Genomic DNA, 22,856 nt, shown 5'->3' on the forward strand with positions numbered 1-22,856 from the left:
AGTGCGGTGGCGGGTGCCTGTAGTCCCAGCTACTTGGGAGGCTGAGGCAAGAAGATCTCTTGCGCCCAGGAGTTTGAGTTTGCAGTGAGGTCTGATAACTCCACTGCACTCTTCCTGGGGCACAGAGTGAGACCCAGTCTTAATAAAACAACAAAAACCAATTTTGCCCATGTCTATTTTGAATGCCATTTCCTTATGAAGGCTTTCCCTCCCCAACTCACCTAGAACTCTCCCTTCTATTAACGATGGTGTATTTTATACTTTTCTTATGGTACTGATTTCCTTACACCTTCTATTCCAGGGATCTGGGCATTCCTCTCATCTCACACCAATCTTGCCCCTCACCTACAAGAATCTAAACACCTTCGTGTAAGGTCAAGGCCTTCCCGAGCCTCGCCTCTCCCGGCACTGTGCTGGGTAGAGTACTGAACTGTTCAACTAGCAGCAAAAATGATGGAAACGGAGACAGAAATAATCATTATCACAAAAGTTTTAAAAAATCCTAGAAGAAAGTACACAAAATAGGATGCAGGCACAAGTAACAGGAGCGTGTGCTGAATCCATTTGTGACCACTTGGCTTATTTGTTCCCATCACATGGGTTTCATTTCGCTAGAACTCCAGAAGACTCAGACAAAAAGGAACGGCCTCCCTGCTGCTGTGTTCCCAAGTCTGCGGTTTTCCTATGATATAAACAAAGGATTTTGGAGTTATGGTCTCTGTTCACATTTGCTGGTGTGGGTCTGGGGGAAAAACGGAGGGTGGAGTGGCGGTGGGGGTGCGTCTGAGAGGAATCCACCTAATGAGCCAACGGTTCATATAAGGAACACCTGGAGTGTTAAACCCCTTCCAACTGCTATTTTATTGAAAAAAAAAAAAAATTCCATTCTTCCTTTAGTAAATGTAAAAATTCTTTTACCAGCTGCATTCCAATCTGAAGTGTGTGGCAGTCCAGGAGAGATGGCAGCTGGAAAAGATCACATTCAGGATGTAGAGAACGCTTACCAGCAGCGAGGGGATCACAGAGCCTACAAAATGAATCCTCAGAGCCATGTTCCTCTAAGAAAACGGATTAGCCTCAATTTGCATGCTCAGAGTGTCTTCCTATAAATGCTGAAAGTACTAGAAACGCCTATCGGCCCCTGATTGGTGAAAGGATCAGACTTTATTTTTTTTTTTTGAGACAGAGTCTCAAGCTGTCACCCTGGGTAGAGTGCTGTAGCATCACAGCTCACAGCAACCTCCAACCCCTGGGCTCAAGCGAGTCTCCTGCCTCTGCCTCCCAAGTAGCTGGGACTACAGCGCCCGCTACAACGTCTGACTATTTTTTGGTTGCAGCCATCATTGTTGTTTGGCGGGCCCTGGCTGGATTTGAACCCGCCAGCTCAGGTGTATGTGGCTGGTGCCTTAGCCGCTTGAGCCATAGGCGCCGAGCCAGGATCAGCCTTTTGAATAGAAACTTTGTGATATCAGCTAGTTCAGCACCTGCCACTTCAGTTCATAAGACCCCAAAGTCCACGTTTTGGTTTTAATCCTATTTTTGTTAAATATTTACAATCTACTGCAAAACCAAATTCAGACCAAATGTCTGTTTACACAACCTTGTGACACAGCCACTCCTCCTGACAAGAGGGAAAAAGATTTATTTATTGGGCACGTGTCATGTGACTGGCGTCAGACTAGTCAGTCACTTTCTTCATGTTTCACCCTCACAACTACAGCAGGTAGATAACCACATTTTCTTAGATATGTGGGCCCCAGTGAGATAACTGGGCTCAGACAGGTTAAGTCAGTTGCTCAGCATCCCCAAAGGAGAACCTGGAAGAGTTAGCTCTGTCTCACTCCCAAGTCAGTGTTCTTTCCCTGGCAGTGTGATACTGGCCAGTAGGCCCCAGAGAAGTTCTTTCTCCAGAATTTACAAGAATGTTACAAGAGTCTATGACTCTAGAATAGGTGTTACCAAAATTTTCTGTAAAGGGCTAGAAAGTAAATATTTTACTTTTTTTAAAAATTCACTTTATGGTCTATATGGCCTCTGTTTTAATCCACTGCAGTACAAAAGCACCCACAGATAATATGTAAATGAATGAACATGTCTGTGTTCTGATAAAACTTCACAAAAACAGGCAGTAGGCCAGATTTAGTCAAACAGCTACAGTTTGCCAACCCCAGCTCCAGAAGGTGGGCAGCTTCATGTTATTTAGTCTTAGAAATCATAAAGAATTGCCTATTTCCAGCTAATTCAACGTACGTGACAGTCTTTTACATTTAAGGCAATATGAGAGAGAAAGAATAGTGTAAGACACGGTTCATGCACTTAAGGAATTTATATTCTTTTGGGAGGAAGAAAAGGCACACATAAAATCCAAAAATAGCAACACAAGACAGTACTTAGGAAGTGCCAAAGGAGGGGACTTGAGGGCCAAGAGCTGGCTGATGGACCACCATGACGTCAGAAAACCAGATCAAATAATCTTTAACTGGCCCCAGAGCTCAGAAAGTCGGAAAAACCTCTCAGTGGGCAAGAATGAAGAATGAATCAGAAGTCTCAGCCTTAGGCACTAACACAAACACTATCTCTGGCCAGACCACACTAAGGTTTTTAAGCATGTGTCAGATGCTAATCAAAGACAGCATCTCCTTTATACTCACCAAACACATCTTCTCCCTGTCTCATTCTAAAAAGACAAGCAAGTTGACCTCAGATACAAGATAAACTGAGTGCTTTGGGGACCCCAGGAGGTCCTTCCATTTGCTTGTCAGTTGGTACTTTAAGCACTGAAGACCTGAAGAAGTGGCAGGCCAGGGTCCTTAGAAAGCACGCGTGGAAGCCTGGCTCAGGCCATGCTTACGAGACTGGCAAGCAGACATTTCTCAGAATCTTACCTTGCTCATGGCAGTCAGGGCAGGGTCGCAAGCAGCATCCAGATCCTGAACCAACAGCTGAATACTGCTGGAGATGACACTGCACAGCAAACAAATTATTGTGGTCACGACTTAACACACAACTGTTTAAATGACTAACATAGCCCTACACAAATATTTTAGGCCCCTGTATAAAAATTAGGTTCATCATTTCACCAGAAAATCTTGAGCTTCAATTAATGATGATGGAGGAGAAGTGTGGCTCTTTCTTCTTGTCCTGGTCTTTTTTTTTTTTTTTTTTTGAGACAGAGTCTCAAGCTGTCACCCTGGGTAGAGGTAGAGTACTGTGGCATCATCATAGTTCACAGCAACCTCCAATTCTTGGGCTCAAGCAATCCTCTTGCCTCCGTTTTTTCTATTTTTAGTAGAGACAAGGTCTCGCTTTTTGCTCAGGCTGATCTCGAACTCATGAGCTCAAGCAATCCACCTGCCTCGGCCTCCAGGAGTGCTAGGATTACAGGCGTGAGCCACCATACCCAGCCTTCTTGTCCTGGTCTTATCTGGGTGTGTCCTGTACCATCAGAAGTCCATGGTGAGTCTCCCTAATCATCACCAACCAAGGCCCATCTTCACGTTGTCCTCTAAAAGTACCTGTTTCCCAAAAACATTTAATTTAGAACTGAAGGGAAAAGAAATCTAAGAAAAGGGGAGGAAATAAGCTAAGAAGAGAATTTTGATCTTTCCTCGATAAGTGGTTGGTGTGAAACCTGAGACTTGGCCCACGCCTATGTCATTTAATGGCAGTGGAACAGAAACCGACCACAATGAAAATATTATAAGGTAATACGTATTAACAGGGAAAGAATAGTCCAAGAAGGCTTTACTGTTTGAACTTCTCGGCAGACCTCCCTTGCCCGTTAAACACACACACACAAGCACGTGCACATGCACACACGCATTCCTACACCCCCAACGGCTAAAGCCAGGCCATTTATGCCAGATATTCTACAACACCAGAAGGGCCTGACTCTCTGAGGATTTAGGTGGGGACAGACCAGGGATGGACGAAGGACAATTTCTTCTGCTTGGTTATTCTAGATAGTGCAACAATAAATATGCTGTAAGCTAAAAGGATGATGGCATCTGAGGCGGTAGAATGGAAGGCAGCTGTGCCAATTCTAATGCTGCTTCTTAGCAGCCAGTGAAGAATAATTCTGACCCAACAGAAGGCCTTAGAAACCTCTTAGGCTGTGTAGTGATCTGCCGCTTTGTTACGGGGGAAGGGCAGGCCTTGAGCAAATATGTTCGGGGTACGTACGTGCTGAAAGTGTCCATTTCTCCGGTCAGATTGATTCGTTCAATCAGACTTACATCAACTTTTTCTTTGAGTTTTTCTTCTAGCTGTTAGAAAACGAGAGAAACAGCAACACGGTTAATGATTATCCAAGAGAATACAGTAATAATAATAGTTAACATGTACCGAGTTTGAATCGCATGTACAGGTGCAATTCTAGGCACACATCACGCATTGACTCATTTAGTTTTCATAACCCTGTGAGGAAGCCTCCATTAATATCTCCATTTTACAGATGAGAAAACAGAGGTGCCTATCCAAGACAGTCAAACTTCCTTCAACCTGGATCTTTTACCACTGTGCTGCACTTATTTCTTATGACACGTTTACAATTCGTATCATTATATTTGAAAAGATTCCAATTTTTTTTGGCCTCCCTTTCAGCAATGTGGAAAAAGAAGACTCTCATTTTAAGATAGTTTCTGTACCATAAACTGCAGACTTGCCCATGAACATTGGAAACTTTTGGTGGTAAGTGGCAGTAAAACTAGCTAAAACATGGTATGCAGCCAGGAGCAGTGGCTCACACCTGTAATCCTACCACTCTGGGAGGCCAAGGTGGGTGATCCCTTGAGCTCACAAGTTCGAGACCCAGCCTAAGCAACAGTGAGACACCCCATCTTTACTAAAAATGAAAAATTCAGGCAAGAGGATCACTTGAGCCCAAGAGTTTGAAGTTTCTGTGAACTATGACACCAGGGCCCTCTACCAAGGGTGACAAAGTGAGACTGTCTCAAAAAAAAGGTGGGGGGGGGGATACTATGGGCCCAGCACTTTTTTTAACATCCCTGCTTTCATGACCCTGAAGTCTGGGATAGAAACAACTCAATGTCCTCCTACAGCCTCAAAGAAAAATACTATTGGACCAGAAAGTGTCAATACCCCAAAATACCCCTGGGAATTGATTAATCTGGCACTCCTAAATCTATTACAAGAACTCTAAGGATAATTAATGTTTCGTTTTACGTTCTAAAAATGCTCTTAGGGGCGGCGCCTGTGGCTCAAGGAGTAGGGCGCCGGTCCCATATGCCGGAGGTGGCGGGTTCAAACCCAGCCCCGGCCAAAAAAAAAAACCACAAAAAAAAAAATAAAAATAAAAATAAAAATGCTCTTAGGGATGTGTAAATTAGTGTAACCTTTTCAGAAGGCAAATTATTAAGAAGCCAAAGACTTAAATATACACAATCTTTAAATCACCAACTCACATCCAGAAATACGCTTCAATGAAATAAGAATAATAATGTACAAAGATATACAAATATTCTATGTGGCATTCATTAATTCAATCAATATTCACTGAAAGCCGGCTTTGTCCACACTGCGTCACAGAGTAAGGGAGTTATTCAGGGAACAGAACAACGAAGACCCTGTTCTCGGAAGGCTCACACTCCAGTGCTGCTTCATATAACTGAGAAACTGGAGACAATGTACACGTAGGTCTACAAAGCATCCAGGGAACAAATTATGGCATAGGCTGCTAATGCTTAAACTCTTCAGTGGCTTCTTCCCAGGACAACGAAAAGAGAATCCAGACCTCTACCCGTGACCTGGCCTCATCTTCCTACTTCCTTCTGCCCTGCCTGCTAGGCAAGTCTCTGGCACGCCCCAGGGTTCTCCTCCCTGGGAACCTTCCTACTTCCTCTCCCTAAAGTGCTCATCCTCCTAACCAGCTCCCTCACTTCCCAACCCTTCCAGCCTGTTTCCCAACATTTGGGTCTGGGCTTCAGCAGACAACTCCTTACTCTAACACAACTACATCTGTTCTCTTCCTAACACTGCAAAAGTGAAGCTACATCTTGGCTGGCTTATTTATTATCTGATTCCCCTATTAGTTCTAAGTTCCATGCCAGAAAGAAACTTGTTTACTTCATTCACCACTGTTAATTAACACTGAAATTAGCCTGGTACTAAATAAGTGCTTAATAAAGATCTCTTGAAAGAATGAATGGAACACACCATGCAGGTGTCAAAAAGGCTGAGGTAATGCTGACATGGAAAGATGCCCACGATTCAGGTAAAAACAGAACAATGTTGCTCTGTTTGTAGAACAGTATGGGCATATTTTTATTTAAAAAGACACAACAAAAGATGTTTGGGAGGGTATACATTTTTAAACAGATTAACAGTGGTTATTCTAAGGGGTGAGATTATGGGGAATTTTCATCCCTTACATATGTTTCTGTAATATTTGAAACTTAAGAGTACATATGACTCACACTATTTAACAGGGAAAATTTCAAACATTTACAAAAATACCGTAAAGTGTGTCAAGCCAGAGTCAACTGCCATTACACGGCTAGTCTTGTTTCGTTTACACTCTCATCTGTTCTCCCATGCCTTGACTTAAATTAACAACAATTCCTTTAATATCAATCATCACATATCTAGTCAGTGATCACATTTCCCTCATTGTTTTTTTTTTTTTTTTTTTTTCTGTTTGAGACAGGGCCTTGCTCTGTCGCCTGGGCTAGAGTGCAATGGTGGTGTCATAGCTCACAGCAAACTCAAACTCCTGGGCTCAAGCTTACTGAGTAGGTGGGACTCCTCCTTGGTTAATTTTTAAACATTTTGTAGAGACAAGGTCTTGTTATGTTGCCCAGGCTAGTCTTGAACTCCTGTGCTCAAGTGATCCTCCTGCTTTGGCCTCCTAAAGTGCAAGGATTTCATGTCTGAGCCACTGTACATGGCCTGTCTTACGTTTAAAAAAATACTTTGTTTTAGATTCAAAACCTGATAACTTTACCTAGACTATTGTTTCCCTAAAATCAAGATGTTTTTGCATGTTTTATTAGGTGGGTTATAGTGCTTTCATTAAACAAATGTTTAAAGCATGTAAATTATAATTTACATGTATAATTATAAAATATTTGTGCAACTAAAATTGATATAAAGATGATTAAAAGTGGTTTATTCATTAAAAATAGTTTGTTTTAATTAGATCCAAATAAAGACCATACTTGGCAATTGGTTGATATGTTTTCTAAGTCTCTTTTTAAAAAATTAGATATAATAATTATTATTTTTTTTAGAGATAGAGTCTCACTTTGTCAGCCTCACAAAGTAGAGTGCCATGGCGTCACAGCTCACAGCAACCTCCAGCTCCTGGGCTTAGGCGATTCTCTTGCCTCAGCCTCCTGAGTAGCTAGGACTACAGGCGCCTGTCACAATGCCCAGCTATTTTTTTGTTGCAGTTTGGCCAGGGCTGGGTTTGAATCCACCATCCTTGGTATATGGGGCTGGCGCCCTACTCACTGAGCCACAGGCGCTGCCAAGATATAATTAATTTTTGTTTTGTTTTGTTTTGTTTTTTGAGACAGAGGCTCACTTTATCAACTTCAGTAGAGTACTACAGTGTCGCAGCTCACAGTAATCTCAAACTCTTGGGTTCAAGTGATCCTCTTGCCTCAGCCTCCCAAGTAGCTGGGACTACAGGTGCCTGGCACAACACCCGGCTAGTTTTACAGGCTGGATCTCACTCTTACTCTGGTTGGTCTTGAACTCCTGAGCTCAAGCAATCCACCTGCCTCAGCCTTCCAGAGTGTTAGGACTACAGGCATTAGCTACTGTACTCGGCTTTAATTTAAAAAATGTACAGATCTTTAGTGTTTAGTTGGATGAATTTTGACAATCACATATACCTATGTAATTACCAATTATAACAAGATACAGAACATTTCCATGCTCCTAGAAAGTTCCCTCATGCTCCTTTGTCTCCTTCTAGTCAACTCCACCCTCATGCCCATGATCTGATTTCTAGCACCACAGACTGGGTTTGCCTGTACGGTATTTGAATACTATATACAGTAGTCTCCCTTTATCTGTGGTTTTGCTTTCTATGGCTGCACCTACCCATGATCAACCATGGTCTGAAAACATTAAATGGAAAATTCCACAAATAAGTCCAGCTATCCACTGGCCACTTGTTACTGCATAGGAAAAAACATAGTATACCATATGCAGGATTCTGTACTACCTGTAATTTCAGGCATCCCCCGGGGGTCTTGGGAATGTATCCTCCATGGAGAAGAGGAATCATATAGTATTCTTTGATGTTTGGCTTTTTCTATTTTACATAAGGGTTCTGAAGTTCATCCATTGCACCGTGTACATCAGTAGTTGAGTTTACCGCTGAATAGTAGACCACTGTCTGGCTATCACTCAATGTGTTTATCTGTTCTCCTGGTGAGGGATACTTAGATTGCTTCCAATTTGGGGTTGTTCTGAATGGGGCTACTATAAACATTCTTGTATGTAACTTTTTGTGGTGTGTTTTCATTTATTTTGGGAAAATATGTGGGAATTAAATTCCCAGGTCAGGCTCAGCACCTGTAGCTCAGTGAGTAGGGCACAAGCCACCTACACGGGCTGGCGAGTTCGAGCCCGGCCCGGGCCAGCTAAATAACAATGACAACTGCAGCAAAAAAAAAAAAAAAAAAGAAAAGAAAAGTAAAAGAAAAAATAGCCGGGCGTTGTGGCGGGTGCCTGTAGTCCCAGCCACTTGGGAGGCCGAGGCAAGACAATTGCTTAAGCCCAAGAGTTTGAGGTTGCTGTGAGCTGTGATGCCATAGCACTCTACTGAGGGGGACATAATGAGACTCTCAAAAATACAAGAAATTCCCAGGTCAGGTCATAGGTGTTATAAGAAACTGTCAACCTCCAAAATGGTTATATGTATGCATTATACCGTTCATATTCCTGCCATTGGTATGTAAGAATTCCAGTTGTTCTATGTTCCATATTCTTATTCTTTTTTACTTTATAGCCATTCTAATAGCTATAGCTCTCAGTATAATTTATATTTCCCTGAGGACTAATGATATTGAGCATCTTTTCCTTTGCCTAGTGGACATTTGTCTATCTTCCTTTGTGAAATATCTGTTCTAGGCTTTTCCTCATTTTAAATTGGGTAGTTTGCCTTTTTATTTTTTGATACAGAGTCTCAGTCTCACTCTGCCCTGAGTATAGTGCAGTGGCATCCTAGTTCACAGCAACCTCAAACTCTTTGGCTCAGGTGATCCCCTTGTCTCAGTCTCCCAAGTAGCTGGGACTCCAGGCACCCGCCACAATGCCAGGCTAGATTGTCTATTTTTAGTAGAGACGGGGTCTTGCTTTTGCTTAGGCTAGTTTGCCTTTTTAGAATTATTAGGAGTTATTTATATATACTGGATACAGAAGTCCTTTATCAGTTATATGTGATACAAATTTTTTTTCCAGTCTGTAGCTTATCTATTTTCTTAGTGTAAAAAAGATAAGAAAAATTTACTTTTGATGAAAGACAATTTATTGAACATTTTTTTCTTTTGTTGGTAGTACTTTTTATATCTTGACCAAGGAATCTCTGTCTACTCAAGGTTGTGGAGATCTTTTCCTATGTTTTTCTCCCAGAAGTTTTGTGATTCTGGGCTTTAAATTTCAGTTTATAATCCACTTTGAATTTCTAGGTATAGTAAGAGGCAGAGGTTGAGGTTGTTTCCATATATATGATCATTGTCACCACCAGGATCATGAAGAGGTTTTCCTTTCCCTATTTAATTGACTTGGCACCTTTGTGGAAAATCAACTGACCATATACACTTGGGTCTATTTCTAGGTTCCTTATTCTGTCCCATTAATTTTTTTGCCTATGATTACACCAATGCAATACTGTCTTGATTACCATAACTTTACAGTAAGTCTTGAAAGCAGGCAGTGTATCCAACTTTTTTCTCCTTTTTCAAGATTGGTTACTAGATCCTTTGCATTTCTCTGTAAATTTTTCTTGCTTCTTTCTTCAAAATAGCCTTTAGGAATTTTGATAAGGGGCTGGGTTGAATCTATCATTTTGCAGAGAATGGACATCTTAACAACAAAGTCTTCCAATCCATGAACGTGATATGCCTCTTCATTTATTCATGTTTTTACTTTCACTCAGCAACATTTTGTATTTTCAGGTAGAGGTCTTACACATCTAACTTAGTCTGTTTTGTGTTGCTATAATAAACTACACAAGACTGGGTAATTAATAAAGAAAAGAGATTTGGCTCATAGTTCTGTATGCTGGGAAGGTCAAGACTGGGCAACCACATCTGTGGCTTCTGGTTAGGGTTTCACGATGCATCTTACATGGTGAAGAAATGGAAGGGTAACAGGGTATGCATGAAAACAGCAAACATAAGAGGCAGTCTCTTTTTATAACAACACACTTTCATAGTAACTAATGAAAAACAGTTCCACGAAAAACAAATTCATTTCCAAGAGAACTTACCCAGTCTTACAAGACAAACATGCTAATCCATCTTAACAACCTAATCACCTCTTAAAAGGCACCATCTCCCAATGCTACCAAGTTGGTGACCAAGCCTCAGTATGAGATTTGTGCTATAAACCGTATTCAAACCACAGCAGTGTCTTTCTTTGAATTCACTTTTAGGTATCTCATACATTTTAGTCCATTTTGTGCTGTTATAACAGAATGCCACAGACTAGGTAATTTATAAAGAAAGGAAATTTTTTTCCCTCATAATTCTGGAGGCTGGGAAGGCCGGTATCAAGTTGCCACCACCTGGTGAGGGCCTTTTTACAACATCCCATGCCAGAAGCCCAGAGGGTAAGAGAGGGCAAGAGAGAGAAGAAGGGTGCCAAATTCATCCTTACATCAGAACCCATTTCTGTGATGACTAAACCACCCCTGAGATGATTGCATTAACCCATTCTCTCATGACCTAATCACCTCATTAAGGTCCCGTCTCTCAACACTGTTGCATTGAGGATTAAGTTTCCAATAAATGAAATTTGGGAGACATATTCAAACTACAGAATGATGTTTTAAATTGCTATTATAAACAGTATTTTAAAAATTAAACTATACTTTTCAGAATAGTTTTACAGAAAAATTGAAAACCTAGTTTCGATAGTTCCTATAATAGACTACTTATCCATTTCCCTGTATTATTATTATTATTATTTTTGAGACAGAGTCTTACTATGCCGCCCTTGGTAGAGTGCCATGGCATCACAGCTCACAGCAACCTCCAGCTCCTGGGCTTAAGCGATTCTCTTGCCTCAGCCTCCTGGGGTAGCTGGGACTACCGGCTCTGGCCACAATGCCCGGCTATTTTTTTATTGCAGTTCTCACTGTTGTTTTAGCTGGCCCAGACTGGATTGGTACCTGCCAGCCATATACACTGAGGTAACCACTGTGCTATGGGTGCCAAGTCCATTTCCCCATATATTAACATTCATATTTGTTACAATTAATGAACCAATATTGATATATTATTAACATTGTTTTTTTTTAATTTTTTTTTTATTTTTTGAGATAGAGTCTCACTTTGTCGCCCTTGGTAGAGTTGCTGTGGCATCACAGCTCACAGCAACCTCAAACTTAGGTGATTCTCTTGCCTCAGCCTCCCAAGCAGCTCGGACTACAGGCGCCTACCACAATACCTGGCTATTTTTTAGAGAGGAGGTCTTGCTCTGGCTCAAGCTGGTCTCAAACTGGTGAGCTCAAGCAATCTACCCGCATTGGCCTCCCAAGTTCTGGGATTATAGGTACGAGCCACTGCACCCAGCTCTATTAGCGTTGTTTTAAAATTTTTATTTTCTAATTCTTTGCTGCTCAGATTCTTAAGTCTGTATAGTTTCTTTCTCTATTTTTCTTTGCCCCTCTGCAATTTTTTCCTAAAGAAAACAGGTTCTTTGCCCCTTAGATTTTTCCACAGTTTGGATTTTGCTGATTGCATCCATAGGTATTAATTGGCATTTTCCTCTGCCCCTTTTACTTCCTATAAATTGGTAGTTAGATGTAAAAACCTAATCTGATTCAGGTTCTTTTTTTTCCAGAAAAGTACTTCATTGATGGTGTTATGTGCTTCTATCAGGAGATACATAATGCTCTGTGTCTCTCTTATTGTGATGTTAGCAGCCATTGATGCTCAAAGCCCAGATTCATTATTGCATTAGGAAGTACAAAGAATGATATTCTCTTTTCTTCTTCATTATAAACTAAACTTCTGCTATAAAGACATACTTCCCACTGTAAATGATTTGGTTATCCTGAGGCACATATAACATAGAAAAGGCAGGGTGCATATATGTATGTACAGACACCCAAAATAAAAAAAAAAAAAGGCAGGGTAAGAACTTTCTTTTATCAGTTTTAATTCATATCAGTGGTTACTTAGCATCTTCAAAAGCAATATGTGAATTAAGAAAAATCATAACAAAATGGATTTAAACATAGTTGATGTTTTCAATCCATTGTAGTTAATATTCTCATGGATGTAAGCTGATATTGGTATGTCCCATTTTGACCAGTAGAGCTTGTTCAAATTGGCTTCTACATTAGGTTCTTAGAGCTGCTATTAAAAAATATCATGAATTTGGTGGTTTAAAAGAATAGAAGTTTATTCTCTCACAGTTCTGGAGGCTAGAAGTCTGCAATCAAAGTGTTGGCAGGGTTGATTTCTTCTGGAGGTTCTGAGACTGTTCTAAGCCTCTCTTGTAGCTTCTGGTGTTTGCTGATGATCTCTGGTGTTCCTTGGCTGGTAGATGCATCATCACGTTCATCTCTGCCTCTATTTCTACATGAAATTCTTCCCTTTCTCTTTGTGTGTTAAATCTCTTTCTCTCTTCTACCAACAACAGTCATTAGATAAGGGCCCATTCTAAGTCCAGGCTGATCTTATCTTGAGATAATTACATTTGCAAAGACCATATGTCCAAGTAAGGTCACTTTTGTAAGTAATAGGGCCTAGGACTTGAATTTATCAGGGAGAGGGTACAATTCAACTCACTACAGTTTCTGAGTCTTTTGAGATGACACTAGTGTTTTTGGCATTTTTCTTGGTTTTTGTATGACACAATGTTCATTTCACGACCCACTTGTAATTAGTTATGTCTATAGGAATTTCTAGTTCTTTTTAGTGAAAAATGGTATTTAGAGATCATGATATAGGTGCAAAGAATGTATTTACTTTTATAACCAGTAAAAAAAAATTCTTTAAATAAAAGTATCCATTCATACTTAAAGAATTTCTCAAGAATCTGTTCTAGAGAAATAATGCAAACTGGCCGGGCACAGCAGCTCACGCCTGTAATCCTAGCACTCTGGGAGGTCAAGGCAGGTGGACTGCTTGAGCTCACAAGTTCAAGACCAGCCTGAGCAAAAGTAAGACCTCTGTCTCTACTAAATAAAAATAGAAAAACTGAGGCAAGAGGATCACTTGAGCCTGAGTTGCAGATTGGAGGTTGCTGTTAGCTGTGACGCCACAGCGCTCTACCCAGGGCAACAGCTTAAGACTGTCTCAAAAAATAATAATAATAAATAAAATAATGCACATCATTTAAGATGCTATATTCAGAATATCTTTGTAAGATTATATATACAAGCAGAATTTGGAGCAGCATAAACAATTATTAGAGATATTACTATATAATTTATGATTAAGCCCCTTAATGGGATATTATGTGGCGATAGACAATGATTTAATAACAACATTTAGCAACAGGAAAAATGCTAACACTATAACAATAACAACAATAAAAGGATATATAAGTGAACAAAGATTATAATATACAGAACTATGTTTATGAAAAATGATTGAAAAAAATACCCTAAATTTCTAGAGCGGTGCCTCTGGCTCAGTGAGTAGGGTGCCGGCCCCATATACCGAGGGTGGAGGGTTCAAACCCAGCCCCGGCCAAACTGCAACAAAAAATAGCTGGGCATTGTGGGCAAGAGAATTGCTTTAAGCCCAAGAACTGGAGGTTGCTGTGAGCTGTGACACCACAGCACTCTACCAAGGGCAACAAAGTGAGAGTCTGTCTCTAAATACCCTAAATTTCTAATATGATTATCTGAGAGAGATGAGATTAAGAGTGATTATTTTGATTATTACTATTATTTTTTTTTTTACTGTGGTTATTTTCCTTTTAAAATGCTTTATTTGTATGTAAGTATATCTTTCTGCACACACACAAAATAGGCAAACAGTATTTCTTCATCAGAGAACTCTGGGACTCCTGCCTTGGAGGTGCTCAGATACTGTTATCCAGTCCTGGAAGGGCTTGGGGCTAACCCAATTGCTGCCTCTGACCCCAAGGCCAAACTTTTGCAGGTTGTTCCCTATATAACTCAATGTGACCAGATGCCCAAAGAGAGTATGCTAACTGTGTCTGCCTCTGGCTGGCTTACCCTCAACTGTGGAGCTTTTGTGGGCATATTTCCTATTTGGCCTCCTATGTTCTCACCCTGGCTCAAAAAGGTCCAAGGTGTATTGTCTGAACTATCATTTATGATTGTCTTCCTATGATCTATTTAATAAATATGTGCAAATAATAAATACAAAAAGGGTATAAGAAGCAAATTTTTTTGCTCTTGGCCTTAGGTGACTCCCAGACCAAATGTGAAGAGGAACTTTTAATCCTACGTCTAAGGGTGAATAGAAAGTTATTCTCGGTCTTCCTTCTGTTAAATCAGTTTGCTGTTGCTGAACTACTGCCATTTAGAGGGCTCTAATAAAGGCATCATCCTTTCCTGCTTCCCAGCTCCTGAACGTCAGCATCCCAAACAATGGTTATTTGTTTAGGCAGATTAAGAATGCTACATAAATAGAAAACACATAGGCTAGTGAAGTGGCTGAGGTCTGTAATCCTAGCACTCTGTGAGCCATAGGCAGTGGACTGCTTGAGCTCAGGAGCTCAAGACCAGCCTACGCAAGAGTAAGATCTTGTCTCTACTAAAAATTAGCCAGGTTGGGCGGCGCCTGTGGCTCAAGGAGTAGGGCGCCGGTCCCATATGCCGGAGGTGGCGGGTTCAAACCCAGCCCCGGCCAAAAACCACAAATAAAAAAAAAAAAAAAAAATTAGCCAGGTTGTGGCAGATTCCCGTAGTCCCAGATACTTGGGAGGCTGAGGCAGGAGGATCACTAGAACCCAGGAGTTTGAGGTTGTTGTCAGCTATGATGCCACAGCACTCTAGCCTAGAGCAACAGAGTGAGACTCTGTCTAAGAAAAAAAAAGGAGACACATAAAAGCCCAAAAGATTTTGCTTTGCTATTAGTAACACATCTGAGAATGGAATAAGTGCCAATGACTCACTACCACCAAGGGCTGGGTCCTAGTATCACCCGGTTTGTTATTGCTTTTCTCATATGGGAGACAGTGCTACTGACCTACTTTCCAGAGGTCATCCCCTCTGAACAGCTTACACAACTCCAGGGAGGAGACCAGTCATACTTTCTTGTCCTGTCTCCTTTTAACAAGGCCCTTCTGTAAGACGGGCTGCCTGAGCAGTCTACTGGCTGGACAGGGCGTCTCCCTCTGTGGGAGGCCAACTGGTCTACCCAAGGTTGTATGTGGCCTGGTTAGGCTCATACTCTTAACTTACTGAGCTACGCAGCCCAGATAGCTCAGGAAAAGCAGATGGTGTGTGGGCAGCCACGATGGCTCACCTGCTGGGTGGTGGCCAAACAGTACTCTGCCGTGCTCAGGATGCTGCAGATGAGGCAGAGTTCCTCCAGGGTGAACTTGGCCGCTTCTGAGCCCTCCTTTTCCTTGAGGAGGCTGCTGATGGTCAGCCCTCCACTGCTGGTTGTGGTTCTAAGGAATAGGAACAGGAATTAGTCAGACTAGCACTTCTAATTTGCTTCCTGAACTGGAAACTGCACATTTGGAGACAAAGAAAAGGGGGAAGGAAAGGCTGGACAAAGCCCAAATAAAACCTCAGACAATGAATCCTTTTCCTACTGACCTCACCTTGACTATCATCTGTTTAGATTCTCCCACCATCAGAATTAGGAAGAAACAATTCCCAGAGTCAGCCGGTAATTAGTCAAGTGAAGGGCGATAACCTGACACCGGCAGGGAAGGCTGCTGGGCCGCCTCTCCCTTCAGCTTGGCATTTCCTGGTATGCAGAACTCATCTAGGGTCAATCACAGCGCGGAAGCTGGTTCCACAACCGCTATTCTCAGTTAGGAAAAGTCTGCACAGGAACTTACGTGTGGCTTGTGGAGGAGGACATAGTGAATGTTAAGACACAGCTCCTGCCCAAGGCCCTAATTGCCTCAAGAGACCCAAAAGCATTGCACGGCCTCCTATGACTACAGTTTTTTTTTGGGGGGAGAGGGCAGCCCAGCTCCCGAGTGAGTTCTGAGGTAGTATTGATTACCCACTAGTATTTGGATGCTTCAGAATCCTCTCTTGGTTCTTCTCACCTTGCCCCCATTTCTTTGAATAGTTTCTTTAGTGAGAAAATCCTAACTGGGTGTGCCATTGATATACTGTTGGGACACTTACTAACATATACGAGAAAATGCTCATAGGATGACGGTAAGTGAAAGTAGCAGTTATAATATGATAAATAGTACGGTCCCAATTTTATTAAACAAAGGCACGCAAATCATACACATTATACATATAAAAAAGAAAAAATGGAAAAATACCAAAAAGTTAAAGATGTTTTCCCTAGCTGATGAGACTGCATGCGATTTTTATTTTCTTCTTTGTGCTTTTCTGTGTTTTCTGAGCTACAATAAACTTGGGATTATCTAGATAAGCAGGACAAAATTTATAAAAAATTTAAAAATAATTTTTATCATAGTCAAAGTAATTCTCATTAGTAAAACATACCTATTACTTCTTATCTCCTGGAGAGCATATCCTATTTCCTCCCCAAAATGTAAAACTCCCACATATGACATATTTTAGTGGTAATGACAGGAACAATTCTTTAACTAGAATTGTTAAATTAAGACCTGGGGATGATTTGTAAATACTAAATTTAGAAGCATTACTTCAGGTTATATTCTGTTACAGTTGAAATTGCTATATAACCAAAACGTCTCTAAAAGCCTAGTTGAGTAACCCACTTATTTCAAGTAATAAGCAATATAACAATATTCTAATGTCCCAGAATAACACAGTAGAGTCACCATAAATAAGAGCTGTGCTCTGCAACACCCCCCTCCCCAAATCTTACCACAGCTTTAAACATTAGGCTCTGTCCAGCATAGCAAGACGCACACACCATGAGAGAGACTTTGGAACTTAACCAGACTGAGGGAAGAACAGGTTCATTCCTCAGGTATAGTATCTAATTATCATTCCAGGGCACAAGCTCATTGAATGAGGGTTGAATGACATTGCTTATGCTATTTAACAGTTACTTCCACCACGACCTCACTTTTTTTTTTTTTGCCAAACAGCTATAGCTGAATCCATGTCAACGAGACACATCTATAATGGGATTGACTCCCTGGAATCTACCTCAGTACGGTCTGACCTACAAGGGCAGCTGGTGTAGGCATTTCCTCCAATGGTCTTCGTCAGCTGTGGAATGTCATTAGAGAGGAAATGGTTTCAGACCCTTGGGAACTCAGTAAGAGAGTTTCCTCCCCGATACTCTTAGTAGTTTGATAAATAATTGCAGAATGGATTTTCTTAAGATTCCCATATTTAGGGATATTTGGATCTTACTTCACCGCTCAGACCATGAAGAACAGGACTCACTTGGGCAGGTTGCCGGAGAGGATTTTCCAGGCATATTCTCGGAGATACTTCTGGAAGATGGTGGTCAGGGCGATCATCGGCTCCCCGGTGCTGAGTTGAGAGCACTGCACCATGCACTTCTTGTAGTAGACAAAGAGGTCAGCACAGCTGGGGAGCACGGCACCCCCTTCGTCAGTGTTGGGCTTAGGTGGCCCCTGGGCTTTGAAATCAGCCACAAACCGATCTATTAGCTCTCCAAGGTTCCTAGGAAAAAGAAAACCTAAAATGTTATTTCATGACAAGAAAGATAAGGCCAATGTGCTCTTACACAATGTACATAGATCACTGGCATGAAGAATCGTTCCTTACGCTTTTAAAATTTAAAATTAGATCTATTTTTATCAATATCATCATTCATCCCCACCATCACTCCTATAATAACAACAGCAATAAAATTTAGCATTTGTGTGTTACTTTACAAAATTTTCTTTGTTTTAGAGACAGAGTTTCACTTTATCACCCTCGGCAGAGTGCGGTGGCGTCACAGGTCACAGCATCCTCCAGCTCTTGAGCTTAGCTGATTCTCTTGCCTCAGCCTCTGAGTAGCTGGGACTACAGGCGCTGGCCGACAATACCCGGGTATTTTTTGTTGTTGTTGTTGCAGTTTGGCTGGGGCCGGGTTGGAACCCACCACCCTGGGTATATGGGGCTGGTACCCTGCTCACTGAACCACAGGCGTCACCCGTGCTTTACAAATTTTTAAGGCACTTCATTAAGGGCTTCGTTTGACACAAGTCCCTCTGAGCAAGATAGGGCATTACTGGCCCCTCTAAAAGGTGGGAAAATTAAGTTCTAGAAAGTCTGTCACACGATTTAGTGGCAGAGCTGAGCCTAGACTCCACCATTTAAGTATGTATACTGGCCCTACTACCATATTAATACCATTTCCCCTTTGTACAAATGAAAGCCCCCAGTAATAAGGGGTATCATTTTATGAGCACTTATGATGTACCAGGCATTATGCCAGTGCTTTATAATCATCATCTCATTGAACTTCATTTACTTTTTCATAATAATTTTTCAAAGTAGGTACTAACTACTATCCTCGTTTTCAAAGAATTAAACTCCTTATTTAAAGTCATGTAGCAAGAAAGCAGGGGAGCCAGGATTCAAAGCCAAGCAGCCTCGCTCTAAACTTCATGCTTTTAACCACTGTACTTCCTAAAACATAGAAAGTTTATGAAGTCGGCAAATATTTAGACATCACCAGCCTAACTATGTCCAAGAGATAGATGCCTAAACAAAGAAAGACTGTAAAAACTATTCTAATTCTTTTCCTTCTCCTTTAATGTAGTTTTTCCTTTAGAATGTCCAGAATCAAAGATTATAAAGAAGTCTTAGGAAAAGAGAGGGTATGAACTGTTCCAGGCTTGTCCTAGGACTCAATGGAGAGGATGGTCAGTTTTTTTTTTTCTTCCCATTTCCCAAACACTCTTCAATTTGTCTCAGTCATAATGAGTTGCCACTAGTTAGAATCCAGCAGGGCTACAGTAATTGTTCTTTGCACAGCTGTGCTATGTGAAAAATGGGAGGGATCCCCACTGCCTCTAACATTCTGTATCTTTTTAGGTTGTTATTTAAGGCTACAGGAATCCAGCTGTGTTTTAAAAATGTATTTATATAATAGGAAGAAAAATATGAAAACCACAGACACCATTAATTAGCAGGAATAGGGGAAAATTGACATCTGCTCAAGAGCTTTTGTTATTGAAAGTTTATTATATCCAGATGCAGTCACTCTACCCTCAAAGAACTTCAGGCCTAGGCTGGGTCTGTGTCTGTGTTGATAGTCAGAAAGCAGGGAAGGATCTCATTAGTTGACCTTGGGAAGCTTCACAGTCACCACTCTAAGCTCCATGCTCCTTGCTTCAGTTTCCACTGAATCTCCAGCCTCTCCCCCACAGCTGACCCCACACTCCAACCTGAGTCCCTCTCCAAGGCTCCCCCGCTTTACCTTCTCTTGGCCATTGCCCATGTGCCTTCCTGGTCAACATGCTCTCCCCTCCCACCACCTCTCCACTCATCTTTCAAGCTCAGCTCATCTCACCTATATAACCTTGACTCACACCAAGCCTGCCCCCAGCTGGGACTTCTATCATCTGTCACTCCGTGATACTTTATTTTTTTTAAAGACTTTACTATGCAATGTAAAGGCGTAATATACTCAAAAAACATGCCAACCTTCTCCCATCCTGGCAGTGCTAATTAACAATGGCCCCCTTTTCACTGATCTTTTTCGTAATTCCTTCCTGAGACAGTGCTCCAGCTATTCACCTCTAATGAGCTGAAGTTGGTACAAAGGTAAAAGGAAACTCTTCTGTTGCATGTATGTTATCATCAGCTCTCTGAGGGTGGGAATGATGTTTATGTTACTTCTGCTGCCCCTGGCCCACCCCTCGTGCTTACGTGTGGGGCTAATCATCATGCTGGTGCTCCATTCACAGTTAGCTGATCAATCTCCATTTTTTCCTCCTAAGGAATGGGAATGGAGGGTTGGGAAGGCAGACGTGGGATAGGGGCTGGTACAGTGGAGAACACGTAACAGAAGGCAAAGACTCTACTAGTCTTCTTATGAGAGATTCTAATCTCCAAAACAATAGTGCCAACCAAAACAGGGCCCAGAGCTCTGAAGTGTTTTCACTTTAATTACTCATCTATTCGCCTAGAAGATGGATACTTCCTTTCTATAACAGAGCCAACCCAGTAAGATCGTAAATTAAAAATTACGACCACAGAGCATAAAGAAAATTTCCACTTCAAAAAATGAGAAAGATCTACATTTGCAGAATGTTTATCGGGTTACTTTTTACATTGTCCTCTAGTGTGGATGAGAAATAAACCAGCCAGGGAAACCTTCCTTCCCCTTCCATCTTCCACATTGCATCAGCATGCTTCACCACCATAGAAGACATTAGGAAATAAGTTGTCAATGTTTCACAGGAGAGAAGAGTACAAGTTACCCCAGTGGGAATGGGTAAGGGTCATCAGTTCTGGATAGATGATCCAACCCAAACAGACAGGGATCGAGCACTTACTTCTAGTGTGGAAGGCTCAGTGGGATCTAAGTAAAACACACAAATGAATTCAACTGAAAAAAAAAAAAAAAAAAAAAAAGGTCATCATTTCTTCCAGACACTAAACACTACTCTGAGTTTGGACAAGATCTTGTGTGACTACTGGAGGAAGGTCTGCATGACAGGAAGACCTGCCTAGAATCACAAGGAAGTCCCTTCTATGCCCTCACGCAAGTACAATCGAGTGTTTAAAAAGGGTCAGTCCCCCTCTAGGTGATGCAAGGGTTAAGACACCTCTACCAGTTAGAAGCTTTCCGCCTATTTGGGGAGATTGCTTTTAATAAAATTTGAAATTGGTATAAAAATAGATATAGATGTATGTGTGGTATATACACATGAATGTTTATACATATAATACTTCTTAGCTTCCTCTGCCAGAGAACCTAGAAGCAATGACACCCAAGCAGCAATGCGCAGGCCCAATGTCCAGAACTTGGTTTCTTTTCTTTCTTTCTTTTTTTTTTTTTTGAGACAGTCTCACTTTGTTGCCCTTGGTAGAGTGCCGTGGCATCACAGCTCACAGCAACCTCCAGCTCTTGGACTTAGGTGATTCTCTTGCCTCAGCCTCCTGACAGCTGGGACTACAGGTGCCCGCCACAACGCCCAGCTATTTTTTTGTTGCAGTTTGGCGGGGCCAGGTTCGAACCCGTCACCCTCAGTATATGGGGCCAGCTCATTGAACCACAGGCGCCGCCCTGCCCCCCCCCCCTTTTTAAGAGAGTCTCTGTCACCTGGGTAGAGTACCCTGGCATCTTAGCTTGCAGCAACCTCAAACTCTTGGGGTCAGGTGGTCCTCTTGCCTTAGATTCCCAAGTAGCTGGGATTACTCTTGCCCATCATAATACCCAGCTCATTTTTAGAAGAGACAGGGTCCTACTCTTGTTCAGGCTGGTCTTGAAGTCCTAAGCTCAGGCAATCCAACCACCTCGGCCTCCCAGAATGCTGGGATTACAGGCGTAAGCCACCACGCCCAACAACAACTTGGTTTCTAAACATTATTGTTTACCAAAGGGACAAGGAGTCCTTGAGAAAATAGAAGACTCCATAGCTGGGGTATGAAAGAGCAAGATAAGCCTGGTGTATTTTGTTTTGCCAGAGAGGAAGCAAATGCTCAAGAAATGACAGGGGCATGTGAAAAAGGTGAAGAGCCATCTTGAAGAGGCCTCACTTGATTTGGTCCCACTGTCCATATCAAGGGCAATGTGAGCATAAAAATAAATAATGATGGATCCTGGAAGAAGAAAAGGGCACTAATGGAAAAACCGGTGAAATTCAATGGTCTGAAGATGAGTAAATAATGTTCCAACATTAACTTGCTAGTTTTAATAACTTGTCTGTGGTCACATAAAATGTTAACATTAGGGGAAACTGGGTGAAGGAAACATGAGAAATGTGTACTATTTGTGAAATTTTTCTGTAGATATAAATTTATTCCAAAACAAAGGAAAAAGATACTAATGCTTATACCTATTGTATCCATGAGTCTATGCTGATATACATATACACACATATACACATACAGAGTATACACATTTTAAGAGCGGAAAAAACTGCATTAAAACTATACTACTTGGCTGGGTGCAGTGGTCATCATGCCTGTAATCCTATTGCTCTGGAAGGCTGAGGCAGAAGGATCACTTAAGCTCAGGAGTTTGAGATCCCATCTCTACCAAAAATAGGAAAAACTCTCTACTAAAAATAGGAAAATTAACTGGGTATTGTGGTGGGCATCTGTCGTTTCAGCCACTGGGAAGGCTGAAGCAGGAGGATCACTTGAACCCAGGAGTTTGAGGTTGATGTGAGTTAGGCTGATTGCCATGGCACTTTACCAGGGTGGTGAAATAAGACTCTATCTCAAATAAAATAAAAAAAAAGTAATACTCAATATATACTAACAACAAAAGATGAATACAAGTTATAATCACAGAAGTCAAACATAACTTGAGTACTAAAATTTTAATACAGTTTTTTCTTTTCTTTTTCTTTCTTTTTCTTTCTTTTTTTTTTGAGACAGAGTCTTATTATGTCGCCCTTGG

At 41.4% G+C, this 22,856-nt stretch overlaps 1 protein-coding gene across 7 annotated transcripts in view; it reads right to left on the reverse strand.

Annotated features, from left to right (window-relative positions):
- VPS53 (VPS53 subunit of GARP complex) overlaps positions 1-22,856 on the reverse strand; it is a 204,325-nt gene that overhangs the window by 49,474 nt on the left and 131,995 nt on the right. For all 7 annotated transcript variants that reach the window (XM_053568540.1, XM_053568542.1, XM_053568545.1 and 4 more), the window contains 4 exons: positions 17,708-17,950; positions 15,651-15,798; positions 4,183-4,265; positions 2,886-2,964 (listed from right to left, as the gene is read on the reverse strand). In XM_053568540.1, coding sequence (XP_053424515.1) covers positions 2,886-2,964; positions 4,183-4,265; positions 15,651-15,798; positions 17,708-17,950 — 553 coding nt within the window. The remainder of the gene's footprint in view (positions 1-2,885; positions 2,965-4,182; positions 4,266-15,650; positions 15,799-17,707; positions 17,951-22,856) is intronic.

The sequence above is a fragment of the Nycticebus coucang genome, chromosome 18 (assembly GCF_027406575.1).
Source record: "Nycticebus coucang isolate mNycCou1 chromosome 18, mNycCou1.pri, whole genome shotgun sequence".
NCBI classification, from domain to species: Eukaryota; Metazoa; Chordata; class Mammalia; order Primates; family Lorisidae; genus Nycticebus; species Nycticebus coucang.